We start from the raw sequence: 15,595 nt of genomic DNA on the forward strand, positions 1-15,595 counted from the left end.
ACAAAAGCAGAATCCCAAAGAACCAGAGACGGCTCAGACAGGGGAGCCTTCTGGATCGAGAGTTCAGGGACCGGGCCAAGACCTTCCCGTTGCTCGTCCTACACTTAGGCCGGCCACCCTCTACTTTCCAAAACGGAGGACACGCATCCCTTCCACGCCATCTCATTGTCCGTGATGCTGCCAGCCTGCAACTGTCCGGGGCATCCCACCACGCCTGCAGCAGCCGCAAGTATCCGGGGTCTGCGTCTGAGTACAGAGAATGGTACAGCGTGGGTACGACGCCTTCTTGCAGAAAAGCAAACATGGCAATAGGAGCACTCCGTGACGGACGACGTACCTTTCCATGCGCGGCTGGCTCCCTCTCCTCCCTGGCCAGGCCTGAGCCGCTATTCGATGAAGCTGTCTATTGCGTACGTACGGATGCACAGTACCTCACGTTGCAGTAAAACTCCGTGACTGCAACCTTCACCTGCACAACGAAGGAATCTTGGGATTCGACACGGCTGCCGTACCGAATGCCAAGCTTCGAGCGGTGGAAACGTTGCCGTACGATAAGGCCAAGAAGTCTCCAAGGCGAAGAGTCAGCGACAGCGAACAACAGCCTAACTCACTCCCTTGTGCGCCTCCGGCTGCATCTGGCTTCTGCTTTCTTTTCTGCTCCCAGTGCCGCCGAAAATCGTCCAATATCTCACCCACAGGCTATCCGAACATTGACTTCACAAGGAAGGTAGTCAGGACACGTCAGGCTCACTAAGAGGCGAAAAGAGTATTCCGTGACAATACCCCGTGCGTACCGTTTAATACCTCTCAGACGGACCCAAGTACCTTGCCTTGCCTACACACGTCCACTACGCTATTCTAGGAAAGCCAAGTACCTGGTCCCGGTCCCGGTCTCGCTACTTTGTGCTCCTGCTCCAAGAGTCCTGGGTGTGTCCTCGTCTTTGGTACCTCCTGGTCCCTGTTCTTGCTCCGACTTTGTAGTATGCTTGCTGTCACGAATACCGGTACGGATAGGAAAGCGGCAGCGAAGCAGAGCAAAGGAGCAACGACGAAGGAGCAGCAACGGCAACCGGGATGGATGGGAAATCGCTGGTTCCCTCTGGCCATCTGCGAACAAGGATGCGATGCCCATGCCATGCCTATCTTTTTCTCTCTCCATGCCATGCTCCCATCCAATCCACATTGAGGTCCCGCATTGCCCATCTCCAACACTCCATCCCATCCCATCCCATCCTATCCACGCACCACGTCCCATCCCATCCCATCACGCATCGTCCATCACCCATCCCCTATCCCGACTGTCCAGCTTCGTGGTCCACAGTCCACAGTCCACAGTCCACAACTCTCGGACGGCACCGTCGACGGAACAGAAGGAGGGGAGTAGCAAGAAAAAGAGCCAAGACCCTGCAGGATATATCAAGAAAGAGCCCCTGTGCCCTACCTGTTGCATTTTCTCCCTTGAAATCGTCCGTTCAGCCATTACTGTGGTACTGTTACTGTATTCGTGCGCTTTGCCCTCACTTTCGTTGGAGATTGATGAAATTCCGGGTTTGAATAAACCTGCCGCTCGCTCCACGTCTGCCCAGCTTCTTTCACATTAAACTACACCAGATCACCCCTCCTCCAAGAGCTCTTCCCACCTCACTTCACCTCACCTCCCTTACCTCTCTTCCCGATTCACCTGTCTGGGACACATCACCGAACTTCATCGGCCACTTCTTACAACGGGCGCCAATCCCATGTGAAGCCGGTTTGAGCGTTAGTGCACCTATCCAATCCCACTTCCGCTCCCACGTACGCCGTTCGTCCTACGTCTACGCCGTCACCCGCACCCACCTTTCCGATCCCGCCAATTTGTACTTCTGCGCTCCAAAAGTACGACTCGATTCGATTTGTCTCGCTGTTCATTCACCAGACAAACCGCAGAAAAAGGAAGCAGAAACCGACTTGCCAAGCAACGCAAGGGAATTCAGCTCTGGGCTTTTGAGAACCCCATTTTCGATTATCAGTCACTTCTCAGACCCATCAATTTACACAACTCGCGGCCGTCGTCCGATCCTAAGAGTGTCCACCATTCACCACCCCAAACTCCCAACCCGTGTGCCTTCAAAAGGGCCACACTCGTCACTCCGACTTGCCAGCAAGATCAACAACTACCACAACAACTTGTTTTTCGCTCGCTTTCCGCAAACTCAAGCCACGTTTCTCTGATCAAGAGTATCGACTGGATCACTTTTTGATTTCTCTCTTCGGAACCCGTCGACATCCCACCGGCCTTGCGTACCCTGCAAATACCCCAGGCCTTCATCACAGTGAACAAAAAGGGACGTCAACCCTTCTATCATTCGTCCATTATCGTTAGCTCTGTTCGTCAACAGAGCATTTGATCGATGGCTGCAAGCTTCGTTCGTACAAGCCTCATCACCACAGACTCATCCTCAACCGTCGGCAGTATGGTTTCCGAATCACCGGCCCTCAGCGCAGGCCACTCAGATGCTGCTTCTGGCACCGGAACGCCGAACTCCTCCCCTCCCGCTTCTAGGCCTCGCAGCCCCGAGCTGAAGCATCACGAATCGCTGGATGCCTCAGATCTGGAGCCCCTTGAGCCATTGAACGTCAAGAACGTTTGCTTCGTTGGCGCTGGTTTTGTTGGTAAGTGAAACTGTCGCGATGGCTATCGGCATCGAATTCTCCCCCGTGGCCGTGGCCATGACTCTTGTCCATCCTACATCCTTGTTCAGCCCATGTTTTACAAGGCTTGAACTGCTTGATTAGCTCCAGATTCGAATTAGCTGGCAGGCGTCACGAACTTAATATTGGTGGATGCTGTAAATGTCACTGATTAAATCTGACGCAAGCACTGTCGTCAAAATTGGACTCATACAGACCTCGTATTCGATAGGATCCAAGATGGAGCTAACAAATCATTGCAGGTGGCCCTACGGCGGCTTTGATCGCACTTCACAACCCCGACCTCACCGTGAACGTCGTGGACCTCAATGCCGACCGTATCGCCGCATGGAACTCTCCACATCTCCCTATCCACGAGGCTGGACTTCCCAAGATCGTCCGCATCTCTCGTGATGGTACCAATGAGGCGACAGCCTTCCTCCCCTCAGTCAGCAACTCCGTGAAGATTGCTCCTCGCAAGCCCAACCTCACCTTCACAACCGACGTCCAGCGATGCATCGGCGAAGCAGACATTGTTCTCATTTGCGTCAACACGCCTACTAAGACCTACGGACTCGGTGCCGGCTACACTGCCGACCTGAGCGCTCTGGAAGGAGCGTCTGAGACTGTCGCCAAGTATGCAAAGAATGGTGCTGTCATTGTTGAGAAGAGCACAGTACCTACAGGTACTGCTCGCATGATTCGCGAAATTGTAAGTTCTTAAACCCAAGAATACATCAACCACAACATAGTCCGTCTTCATAGCAGAAACAAATCGAAACTAATACCCGAACAGATGGCCCAGTATCAGCCCGACGCCGAATTCGAGATTGTCTCGAACCCTGAGTTCCTTGCCGAGGGAACCGCAGTGCGCGACCTCATGCACCCCGACCGCATTCTGATCGGCAGCTCTACCACTCCTGCTGGTATTCGGGCCGCCAACGCCCTCAAGAGCGTTTACGCCGCCTGGGTTCCCGAGCAGAAAATTTTGACCGTCAACACTTGGTCCAGCGAGTTGACCAAGCTGGTAGCCAACGCAATGCTTGCTCAGCGTATTAGCAGCATCAACAGCATCAGTGCTCTCTGCGAGGAGCTCGGTGCCGACGTGCAGGAGATTAGCCAGGGTATCGGCGCGGACACTCGCTTGGGCAAGAAGTTCCTCCACGCAGGTGTTGGATTCGGTGGTTCTTGCTTCGAGAAGGATATCCTCAACCTGGCCTACATGGCCCGTACTCTCCACTTGGACACTGTCGCCGACTACTGGATGGGTGTCCTTGATATCAACAAGTACCAGCGTGAGCGCTTTGCCCAGAAGGTTCACCGCGCTCTCAACGGCAACCTGCGCCGCAAGAAGGTGGCCATCCTCGGATTTGCCTTTAAAGAGAACACCAACGATACCCGCAACAGTATTGCTGTGCACATCATCACTGAGCTGGCTCACGAGATGCCCAACGAAATCGCCATCTTCGACCCTGGCTGTGACCCTGTCGAGGTGATGGAGGAGGTTCGTCAGTCTATTCCAGACGAGCGTGTCGTCGAGCGTGTCAAGGTCCACACCAACTGGAGGGACACCGTCCACGGCTCGAGTGCGATCTGTATTCTTACCCCCTGGTACCATTTCCGATACCCGAAGCAGGCCCAGACCACTGCTCGTCGCTCGTCTGTCTGGAGTAGCCCCGAGGCGTCCCGCGAAGAGGCCAAAGCTTTCATCAAGGATACTCTGTCCGAGATGGACATTGTCGAACTTGAGAAATTTGTTTCTCGCACCAGCACCAACACGCCGACGGATCCATTGAAGCGCATGAAGGCCGAGGCTGAGTGTCAGGAAGGCTGCAAGGGTTGCAACTTCGATGCCGCCAACGAAGACTTGGGCGACCCGGTGGACTGGGAGTGGGCAGCGTCGGTCATGAAGCGCCCTCGTCTTGTGCTCGATGGGCGTAACGTCGTCTCCGTTCCCGACCTTGAGAAGCTTGGGTTCCAGGTCCAGGGCATCGGCAAGGGACTAGTCATCTAAGGTGCCGTGGCCAGAATCATAATGACGAGTCAAAGAAAGTGGTAGATGAGCAAGACTACATGAGGCTTTGCATTTCGTTCGGACATACAACGACGAAAAGGTCCATTGGACGAGAAACCCTCAAAACTGCACAGTAAGGCGTTCCGGTGGGCAAAGGCAATGAGCGGCGTATCGTTTTTTATGCCCGAGGATCATGATTTTTTGAACCTCTGGGTTTCTTTCGCTTTCACTTCCACATTGTTGGAGGACAGCTTTGGGTCTAGCCAACTTTGTAATTCTGACCTTTTGACTGCCCTAGAGGCAGAGGTGGGAAGCTATCGCTGATAATGGGATCAAATATACCCATGAGTTACACAATTCACAAAACGACAATTCTGCGATGATATGTGACATGGCTACCAACAATATCCGAGACCCTTGCGGATATCCAAATTCACTGAACTTGAGCCTCACATCTTGGACCTTACACTATCCGTAAAACTGGAAGGTATGCTTGCAACGTAAACAATGTCCCGGTCCCGACTCGGCACAATCTCCGCCGAATAGCACTACCCATTTGGCTTACCGCGGGGGGCCACAGGTGCTTGCGCGTCCCCAGGCGGGCTCGATCCACCGTTTTTGAACTAATCAAACGGTAAAGGTGAAATTGGGTGGTTCCGGGTGACTATCGGGGAATCGGGGAAGAAATTGATCATTCGCTCCCCGGGGGTCCTGGTTCAATTTACCTGGTGCCTTGGTGGGGGCGATGGACTGGGGTTGTTCATTTGTTCTTTGTTCCTCCGCTATAACTTTATTCGAATTAACGAGCCCCTCGGCCCCTCCCCTCGGGTATTCCACTGGGATAACGGTTTAGATTTTGAGCGTGACGCTTGTGAGACCATAATGACCCTTGGAGTACTCCTTACGGAGGACGAATGCAGATATAGGAGGAATTTCGCCCAGATTGACGAGATTGTGTTGTGGGTTTGGGTAATATGTTCGTTGGGGGGATATCCGCTCATAGCTTGATGATTGACTCGCATACGCGGGGCTTTTTACGCGGTACGAATTGGTAGGCTCTACAAACTGCCAGGCCCGATCTTCCGTTTTACTCTCAGTCGTCAATTGACCGTATTGACCGGGAGGGCAGCCGAGAGAGAAAGACCTGCAAATTGCAATATGCGCTCAATGAATCTGTGGATGACGATCTTGCGACATTCCCGTCGGCGGCTCTTCCGGAGACGTTTGTGATAGATTACCTTGCAACTTTTTTCCCCCAGCGATATGCCACAGCCCCCAGCCAGCCGGGTGGATAAGATGGGTGTTCCGCTGGGACCATGTAGCGCGTCCCCCCCAATTGGCGGGATCTACCAGGCCTTGAAAGCACCGAACTTTGGAGCGTTGTTATCAATCAATGTTTCACACGGCTACTTTACGCCCAGGCTTGCCTTTGCGCTACGGGTACGCTACGGATACTTTCTATCAAACGTTGACCCTCTACCCGGTGGGAGACCAGAGATCGCAATATGGTGTTTGGATGTTTGGGGATCCAAGTACCTTGGGCTCCCGTTTTGTTTTTTTTCTTTCTGTTACGCGATGGTCGCTTTGTAGATGGGAGGATGCGGCTCATTGAGTGACGGGTTGATTGCTGGTGGCGTGGTTGACCGTTTGGCGCCATTAACGGACCGAGAAAAGCTTGGCTCTCTGCCTGCAGATTTGCCCCTGAGTTTGGTGCGTCGTGGTGTAACGACAGCCCACCTTCGGAACGAGGCATTGATGCTGTGATGGAGTAAAATCTGACCATTTGGTGGACTTTCTTTCTGGGATTGTATGAGAGACTACCGAGCAAGTGCCGATGTGGATTGTTTGGAGATACCCAAACCTTTGCGAGTTGACTTTCTAGTTTAGTAACGAGTGGGTGGTACAATGCTTTACCGTTCAATACCTTCGTTCTATTTCCACTATTACTATTCACTGCTATCGCCACTGCTACTCTTGCTGCCACTATTTCTGGCATCACTATTGTTACCGTTGCCGTCCATACTATTACTATTTCTGTTGCTACTACCCTTGCTGCTGCTATTGCTGCTATCATCACTATTACTGCTTTCCGTTCCTTAATTATTTCGTATGGAGTACGCTCTAGAAAGCGCCTGGTAATTGCCACACTCATAGTTGCTATACGAAGGCGGCTGGTTCTGTTGAACGGCACCTTTATCCTTCTTTCTCACCCATTTGAGTGGTCCTTCCGTCCATGCATCCATGGCGGGAAGGACGCGTTGGCGGAGCGGGGGACCGTAGGAACGAGAGGCCTAGACTTTTGCCCCATTGACATAACGGTTCCACAACGGGAGTTCTAGATTGGGCCGTTTCTTAACTTGGGAGAGTTTCTTCCGTACAGAGTACATATGAGTAATCTAGATGAAATGCAAGCTCCCAGCAATATTCGTTTTTTCACACGCGCGCGCGCGGTAGCGGGCCTTCCGGCCGGGGGAGGGGTTTCTGGTGGTGGCGCAGGAGGCGGGGCCGGATCGGACGGCGCGGCGGGCTTTTAAGGGGGTTTTTGGTTCTCGGACGATGGATCTCCCTTCTCCACCCCCGGACGCGTATGTCTTTCCGGCTGTCCGGCACGGCTAGACCTGAATTGTAAGAGGTATGCCAGAGGGTCGGATGTCTGACGCGGATCGCTTGAAAGACCTCATGAATGCGGGGGCATCAAGGTAGGCACATCCGGCTGGCTGAATGTTTACAAGATCTGTGTTGGCAGGTGTTTGTTCAGGGCGATGGTCTTTCAACTTGTGTGCCTGTGCTTGGTGGCAGGAATCCAGTCACTTTGAGTTTGTGAGGAATGAGACAGGTATATGCATTTCAGATGATTGCGATGATCGTTCAGGAGTTGTGCTATGTTGTTTCTAATACTGGCAGCTTAAGATTGATCATTAATGGTTGTAACCTGTCAAGAATATCATATTGGGGGAGTGTACGATGTCCGCAAAACCGAGAACCCCAGATCCCGATCTGTTTTGAGCGAACACTTGTTGACATCTCACCAAGCTTCATTTCAATAGAAGGCTCGAAGAACGTTCACTACTCGTGGATGCTAAGAGGCTTGACAGTGACAGCGCCACCTCGGGCAAGTGTGGCATAGTTAAAGACGCCATACCGATACCCCATGAAGTGGAGGATGCCACGATCAATTTCCTCGTGTGACTCACCGAGAGGCTCAAAGTTGACACCATCAGTGCTGTAAGAAAACCGTCCTTCCTGGTTATAGAACGAGTTGACGCCGACCTCGAGGCGCAACCAAACTATAGCACCACTCACCTCCACACTCGCAATCTCGTCGCCCTTGTTGACAGTATGCCATCCATCATCCGGAATCATCAGAATGTTGTTCACCATCGCTACCCTTGTGCTGTTTCCACTCTTGATGATCCCAATCCAAGCGGCAGCGTAGCGGAAGAGGACAACACCCGCCCGATCGCCATCCGCCATCCGCGAGTAATCGAGTTCCACAGTGAGAGTAGACTGGGGCCCAAGAATACGATGCGTGAGTGTATTCCGAGCGCGGAAGAAGTCGTCCGTGACAGTCGCCGTATGGAGCTCGAGGCCGTTGTTGATAGCCCATGCCGAGTTATCTGGATTATGGTTCCATTGATATTGAGGACCGAGTGTTTCGAACTTGTCTGTGCCGGTCATGGGCTTGACTGGGTGCTCTGGGAGAGGGTAGGGATAGGAGCTCGACCACTGCCCATCCACAAAATCCACGTGAGGCCAACCGTCATCGTCCCAGTGGACGGGTGCGAGGACGGGAATGCGGCCTCCTGGGTACGCTTCGAGGTGCGCGATGTAATGCCACTTGTCGTCGGGCGTGCTAGCGAGAGCGCCTTGGTGCGGGTTGCCCGCGCCTGGAACTGGATTTCCATTGCTTTGCAGTACCCATCTCCACTCATAGGGTCCGAACGGTCCAGTTGTAGACTTGAGCACGATTTGGTTTGGGACTGGCTTGACGATCCAGAGGTACCAGGCGCCGTTCCTCTTGTAGAAACGGGATCCTTCGATGTAGCCAAGCTCCTCTGTCGAATTGAAGACGATCTCGTCTCTGACAACACGTAGACCATCATCGCTCAACTGAGCAACTGAGATGTTGGTGTTGCCGTGCGCTACGTACATCATATCGTCGTCGTCTATGAGCATGCCCGCGTCGTAGAGACAGATATCGATGACGGAGCTCTGTGTCCAGGGGCCTTCCACGGCGGGCGCGGTGTAGATATAAGTCTTCCAGTCGCCCACGATGCATCCTCCCCAGTAGAACGTGTCGGTGCTCTTGCGATAGTTGAAGTAGGATGCAAAGATTCCCTGATTGTAGCGCTGCCCAGGGCCGGAGACGAGATCAAAGCCCTCTGTGTTGCCAAATTCCAGACTTGGTACCGAGTGGGAGAGGTATTCCCAGTTGACGAGGTCGTAAGAGCGTAGGATCACTGCTCCGGGTGAGAACTGAAAGGTTGAGGCGGAATAGTAGTATGCGTCGCCGTGGCGGATTAGGTCGATGTCTGGGAGATCTTGCCAGATGATCGGGTTGGTGAAGTTGATCTGGGCTGCAGCCCAGGCCAGGTACTGGAGGAAGACGAAGTAGACGAGCATAATGACACAAGACATAGACTGTTCTTTGCAAGAACGTCTGATTTGCCGTGTATTCTTCAGCTTAGTTGATCATCTATATGCGAGATAATCATGGGGACACTCTTATAATAACCCTTCTAATCGGATGTCAGCCTGTGGCTGAATCCTAAGGGAACTTCGGATCTGCACCACCACATTTACCGCAATGATGAAATTCCCTCAAGCCGGAAGATACACTATTCGCAAGAAAATGCAGACATGTTACCATCACAAGGCTCCCCTCAGGCCTAGACGGCAGAATGCGAACCTCCGGTGGGCCAACCGGTGGGATCTCCGGTGGAGGGACTGCCTCTCCTTCATCGCCTATATGTAATTTAAGAATCAATGAGAATCAAGATACCTTGAGAGTATCGCATCGTTACACTGAGCGGTTAAACACCGTGGCTGGACTGCAGGCCATTATTGTGGTCGCCTGATTGGGTGTAGCCCTAGTTCAGAAGCCGGCCTCGCCGGAGTTGTGGAATTGATAAATCCTCGCGTCTGATGCGGCGTCTTGGGGCTTGCCGGAGACTTTGTGATTGACGAGATTGTCGAACTCAGAGTCAACGGCCTGCCTCTTTCCCACGACTTTACGTGTTTATCGCTATGGATCTTACCCCGTTTTTGCGCTTAAGCAACCCTGCCAGCCATCCGAAATCAGGGTACAGTTTGTGGCCGTGACTTTTTTTTATTGTTGGTTCGACTCCCACCGGAAACTCAGCGCCCACGTACAATTTTGCAGCTGACCCAAGCCTCACCTATCATGCTTGGGCAATTTACTGAGTCAAAAGGATATATCACTAAGAAGCTACTAGCCTCCGAATTTCATGATGGCATGATGGAACGCCATGGCAATTATCCTCTTTGCTTCACGGTCTGCCGCTAACTTCAAAGCTTTAGCCCGCCAGCATTGCCTCTCTTGGGCGACGCATCAATTCACCAACCCGTTTTATCAGCCTCTAAAAACCCAAACCAGGCCTTGATCACCAAGATCAGTAATCTTCATCAAGGACTCATGTTTTTCATTGAGGACTATCTCACGAAAGCCACTGCAGTCTTCCTCCCGTGGGAGTATCTGTGCCTCCCATCTCGAATGGAATCCCGGTGGAGATTCAAAGGTCAGACCGTCTGTTCTAGATTCAATGCCGCTAATCTTACATGTCTAGAAAGAAAGCGACTGCTCCGAGTCTTTCTACGGTACCAGCTCAATGCTTTGATGGACAGAAATGTCCAACAACTCTGCAAAGAGTCACTGCATCGACACAGCGGTCAAAGATTTCAATCATGGGACCTACAGGCAATTTTGTGTGTTTACGAATATCTCAAAACACTATACGCGGCCATGTTTGCCCAGTGCAGCAATTCCTGACTACCAGAAATTGTTCTTAGTAAAGGTTCTACATCCTCTCACCTTCCCGGCCTACTTTATCCAGATAGCCTATGCGTTGACCCTGAGGCATGTGCCTACGACATGGGCTGCGGACATTATATTGCATCAAGGTTAACTTATGTTGGACTCGACCTCGTCACAATCCTTCTTCGATCTACTGAACCCGGACAAACTGGAAGGGATCGCCTCAAGGAGTGGCTTGAAAATCTCCATCAAATATATGACTCCAGACGGGAGAGGTCACGCTATCTCATAGAAGGTTATCATTCGATTGGTAGAGTACCGGAGGGTTCTGAAAGTGGCCCAGGCATGTACCGGACTTTTCACTCGCGTATTATTCCGAATTATATGACGCTCACTACAACGTACATACAAAGGGCATGAGTATTTCTTGATGACGCCAGATTTTACCCCTCGCCCTCGTCTGACGCAAGCCCACATTTCCTGACTGAGGATGAGGCTCTGGAAGAGCGCTATCAGACTATGAAGAAGGATGAGGATTACTGGGACCTTCCATGGCGGGCCAGAGCTCGGCATCGATCACAGAAGTGGCACAACGAAATGTCTCCTGAAAAGACCAAGGTTCAAGACTACCAAGACTCAGAGCCTGAGAAAGTGAGCCAAAGTTCCCTGCCTGAAATAGTAGATGGAAGGTATTTAGATAATCTACGTCCGTTCTGGCAATGAGATAGGAATTTAGCCTATGGACTGGATGAACATTGAGTGTGGAGGATGATCAGCATGGGTTCAACACCTGGTACGTAGTATTCTCTTGGTACATGAGGACGATCTCGAAAAAAATTGATATTACTCTCCCATCTGAATTGCGGCAGTACATCGCGACTTAGAGTAGTAACGCACCGATTCTCAATCATTTCTCAATATTGCATATCGATTACGTCATACCTAAGTCAAGGCTTTTCATGTACATACAAAATTGAGGAAGGCACAAGTATTGATGAAGATAACCGGATGCCTGCTTCACGTCTCCACGCTATCGGGAACTTGTTTTGATAGGTAGACCAACGTGGCTGCAGCCGGTTGACATCGGCGCGTTCCTGATCTTGCATACTTTGGCTGGAGTCCGTTTAGAGGGAGGTTGGACAGCTAGCTCCAGGACTCGCTAGTAATTCAATGCTTCAAGCATCTCCAGAGACATACGCGATACATGTCACCACCATGATCAAACTTTGCTGTACATGTAATCATAAGGCTCCGTCGAAGTGAAACTACGAGTGGGATCATGAGCGCGACGAAGCCGGGTGGGGCCGTATTAGTACACGAGGATACGAAAATTCAGCGATTGGCTCCCATTGAGGCGCGCCTGTGTTTGAGTACGAACCTACGGTTGTGGCTTGCTGCTTAAATATTGCGACTCGTCTACCATAATGAGCAACATTACCGAAACTACTTTGACTGCAATTTCTTTTCACATTCTTTACTGTGTCGATTTGTTTCCGTAACTTCAATTCCAAAAAAGTCTCCATTTGTGTCGAAACATTTCCACCATCTATCAAAGACCTCCTTGGCCCCCAACCTCAAGGCTCAGCCAGAATGGGTCTCGTTCATTTCGAAGATGGGAAAGTCCTCTTCTACCCGTACACGCCTTCAAAAGCTGCAGGTGTCATTTTCTTGTTTCTTTTTGCAGGTATCACAGTCTTTCATGTTTGGTTGATCCGTAGATATAAGACAAAATACTTCATACCGATGGTACTCGGAGGAATATGTAAGTGTTGGAACATTTGCCTTCTTTTTCTTACTACTCCTTTCAATTTTGTAGCATCGACGAGACTTCTCAGGAATCTAACTCCACATAAATTCAATAGGTGACACATTTGGACACTTGGGACGCGCCTGGGCAGGCTCAGCGCCTTTATCCCCTAAGCCATTCATGTTGCAGCTCATGCTCATTCTCGTTGCGCCTGTCTTCATCTCCGCAACCATATACGTCAATCTCGGAAGACTCAAAGAGGCCTTGCTAGGCCATCAAAGGCGGAAGTGCAGCCCTACCAGTATCTTCATTCTCACGGATATTATCGCCTTCTGCACACAAATCGGCGGTTCACTTGTACAAGTTATTGCAAACCCAAAGATCATGGAAATTGGAGGCCATGTTGTCTTGGGCGGTCTACTTTTCCAGCTCTTCGTTATGGTCGTCTACTTTGCTCTCGTCATGCGATTTCAGCGGGCTACGCAGAGGGAAACGATTTATTTACAGCATTGGGGACGTTATGTTTGGACCCTGATCATCTCGGTGGTTGCTATCTGGGTGCGAAATCTGGTGAGGGCAACGGAATTCGCTGAGGGTTGGTACGGGTTCGTCAATCAGCACGAAGCCATGATGTACATTTTTGACTCGTTCTTGATGTTCTCTGTCATGGTGGCCTTCGCTGTCTTTCATCCCGGTAAACTCAACGATACAGTAGGATTGGGGAAAAACACGCAACGTATCAACTCTGAGCAGGTGGTGATGGGTCCTTTCGGGAACATAGTCTAGCTGTAAAACATGGATGATGTATCAGCACAGATAAAACTCAAGTGATAGATAGCATGCGGCTGGAACAATGTCTTATGCCGGTGAGCACAACGGCCTCGGGCAACGAACCCGACTTGTCCATGAAGGGCTGACCATCTTCAAGACTAGGAAGAGTGCCAGCATCGCTGGCGGTTCAGCTGCTGCAACAGTCGTGGCTCGTACGATACCAGAGCCATTGTTACACTTCAGCCAGCCCTTACTCTCCAGTTGTAGGACTGATCGACCGTATCTCGGTAGTCAGAAGCTGCAAGCGGATATTGTTACATATCTAAGGTTACCACCGTTACGGCCCGCGTGAAAGTCGGGGCCGGGGCTGTTGCGAGAAAGGCCAGAGCCGAGTCTAGGCCGCTCACCTGACTGCATGCGGCCACTCAGCTGGATTTCAGCCGACAGTTCTTTCGTATCTTGACTTCCAAGGTCATTTACGTTCACGAGCAGAGTAGTGAGTTGTATCGCAATACTTCTTCAACCGCAAACGCAAACAGCTCCTTCATTATCGGCGCGAGCTTTTTCGGTCTCGTCCGCACAAATTCTTTAGTCTCATGAAGTCTAAGAACCAATCTTCTGCTCAATCATCGACCAGATGCTGTCCAAACTTGGATTTCGATGTCCCAGAGCTTCCGGAAACTGGCCTTTCCCAAGAATTTGGCAATTATCACCTTTCGCAGTCAGATGTTGACTCCATCCCAGCCTCTGCCGAAGAGAATCACCAGTTTGGTACTCCAAACGAACGCCAGACTACCTCAGATACTTTAGTGACAGGCTTAGCACCGGCAAAGAAGGCGAAGAGGTCTCAAGGAGGGAGGCACTAGGAATGCCTAGACATACGTGTACATTAGTAATGAACCGCGAACTACACGAGATGCCAGCCAAGAGTAGTTGAGGTTGGAGAGCAATGTGGGAGATTGGGAGACAGCTGGTCTGAGTTTTGCGCTGGCGAAGTCGGGCGCTACGGATCAAGGTCCGGAGCGCGTCGGCTGTTGGCCAAACCCCGCTATCCGGGCATATACTGGAGGATGTGGCCTAACGCTAAAGGAAGTATTCGTGAAACTATGATTGTGCCGTTCGATCCGAAAGCTCGTGTTGGGTGTTAGTTGTTGGTTTCGACTTGAATCGAGCTTCCCTTTTCGTCGCTTATGCCAGGGTGTAGGAATGTGGCCGAAGCTTGTATTGACTGTTAGTCGATAAAAGGCCCCTGGTCACTCGTGGTTAGTCACCTTCTGATTTGTCTCGACAATCCAGTCCCAACACAAATCCTATGTAGCCGGGCGAATTTGAGGAGACCAGTTCTGACCGGTGCTCTATTTTGGGCTCTAGCGTCCTGCATCTGTGATAGAACCAACATCATGGCATTTCTCTCAGCTTCGCTCTGAAATGTCAACAATGACAGCAAAGACCTGAACTGTATTTCGTTTCCTGAGTATCTGGAACATAAAAAGGAGACCGTTTCTCTCAGAGGAAAGAAAAGTAAAGAGGACCTCTCATCGGAAAAAGCTCAAACACATTCACCTCACCAAGTCTCCACCAGAATGATCATTGGGTTGTTCATCGCCATGCTTATAAATCCATTCAGACCTTGTGAAGGCTCGCCAACCTTCCAAGAGCAATATTACAAAAGTGCCTTCAAGCCAAGATTCGTCGATGCCTGGCACGGTCCCCAGATTGTAGCGCCTGATACCCCCTACGTCGCAGCAGTCAGCAAAAACAGCCTGTATTTTATTGATACCCGTTTCGACTCTGATACTGCGAAGCATATCAAAAAACAAATCGAGTGGGCTACAGTTCCAGGTGGTGCTAACCACGTCATCAACATTGATGAGCTTTCTGCCACGGCAGAGGTCAAAGACACTGCCACAGGCGAGACGCTGTTCGTCTTCGACCCCCCTTACGCCCGAGTGCTATTCGCGAAGGGTATCAACAGACGTAACCCGGCACTCAGGCTGCCTGAACATGAGCCAGCCGGCGAATGGTTGGTGACCTACGACCACAACAGCTTGACGGCGAGAGATTCATGCTACGACTACGGCTGCAGTAACAATCAGGACTGCGAACGTCAGACGAACAATAATTGCGATGTCTGCCATAACTACAGAGTTGACAACGAGTGTGACAAGGCGCTAACCAACGCCATCGGCGTGTGCCGGCCGCTCTGTAGCAAGAAGACGGACGTGCCAAAGGAAGAGGGAGAGGATGACATCACTTACTACAAACGAATGGACGACTTGCACTGGAAGTAACAACCTGCAACGGGAGAGGCATGAGGCGCTAATTTTCAACATGCTTGCTGAAGGTTTGAAGGAGACGATAAGGGATGAGGAGTGAGAGGGCGGCGAGGAAGGTATGA

At 51.2% G+C, this 15,595-nt stretch overlaps 6 protein-coding genes across 6 annotated transcripts; 4 read left to right on the forward strand and 2 right to left on the reverse strand.

The window, feature by feature from the left end:
* Positions 1–162: 162 nt before the first annotated feature.
* Positions 163–345, reverse strand: CPAR01_07127 (uncharacterized protein; the record flags this gene model as incomplete). The annotated part of the gene is made up of 1 exon (XM_060491397.1): positions 163–345. The coding sequence occupies one exon, from the start codon at positions 343–345 to the stop codon at positions 163–165; it is 183 nt and encodes a 60-aa protein (XP_060350271.1).
* A 729-nt stretch (positions 346–1,074) lies between these two features.
* CPAR01_07128 (uncharacterized protein) lies at positions 1,075–1,554 on the forward strand (the record flags this gene model as incomplete). Its single annotated transcript, XM_060491398.1, has 1 exon — positions 1,075–1,554. The coding sequence occupies one exon, from the start codon at positions 1,075–1,077 to the stop codon at positions 1,552–1,554; it is 480 nt and encodes a 159-aa protein (XP_060350272.1).
* Positions 1,555–2,390: 836 nt separating this feature from the next.
* Positions 2,391–4,684, forward strand: CPAR01_07129 (nucleotide sugar dehydrogenase; the record flags this gene model as incomplete). The annotated part of the gene is made up of 3 exons (XM_060491399.1): positions 2,391–2,652; positions 2,934–3,382; positions 3,467–4,684. 3 exons carry the CDS (start codon positions 2,391–2,393, stop codon positions 4,682–4,684), a joined length of 1,929 nt encoding a protein of 642 aa, XP_060350273.1.
* Positions 4,685–7,750: 3,066 nt separating this feature from the next.
* Positions 7,751–9,307, reverse strand: CPAR01_07130 (glycosyl hydrolase family 43; the record flags this gene model as incomplete). Its single annotated transcript, XM_060491400.1, has 1 exon — positions 7,751–9,307. The coding sequence occupies one exon, from the start codon at positions 9,305–9,307 to the stop codon at positions 7,751–7,753; it is 1,557 nt and encodes a 518-aa protein (XP_060350274.1).
* A 2,962-nt stretch (positions 9,308–12,269) lies between these two features.
* CPAR01_07131 (uncharacterized protein) lies at positions 12,270–13,212 on the forward strand (the record flags this gene model as incomplete). Its single annotated transcript, XM_060491401.1, has 2 exons — positions 12,270–12,441; positions 12,542–13,212. The coding sequence occupies 2 exons, from the start codon at positions 12,270–12,272 to the stop codon at positions 13,210–13,212; spliced, it is 843 nt and encodes a 280-aa protein (XP_060350275.1).
* Positions 13,213–14,780: 1,568 nt separating this feature from the next.
* Positions 14,781–15,488, forward strand: CPAR01_07132 (uncharacterized protein; the record flags this gene model as incomplete). Its single annotated transcript, XM_060491402.1, has 1 exon — positions 14,781–15,488. The coding sequence occupies one exon, from the start codon at positions 14,781–14,783 to the stop codon at positions 15,486–15,488; it is 708 nt and encodes a 235-aa protein (XP_060350276.1).
* Between the last annotated feature and the right edge of the window lie 107 nt (positions 15,489–15,595).

The sequence above is a fragment of the Colletotrichum paranaense genome (genome assembly GCF_030867605.1).
Source record: "Colletotrichum paranaense strain IMI 384185 chromosome Unknown Scaffold_5.1, whole genome shotgun sequence".
Classification (NCBI taxonomy): domain Eukaryota; kingdom Fungi; phylum Ascomycota; class Sordariomycetes; order Glomerellales; family Glomerellaceae; genus Colletotrichum; species Colletotrichum paranaense.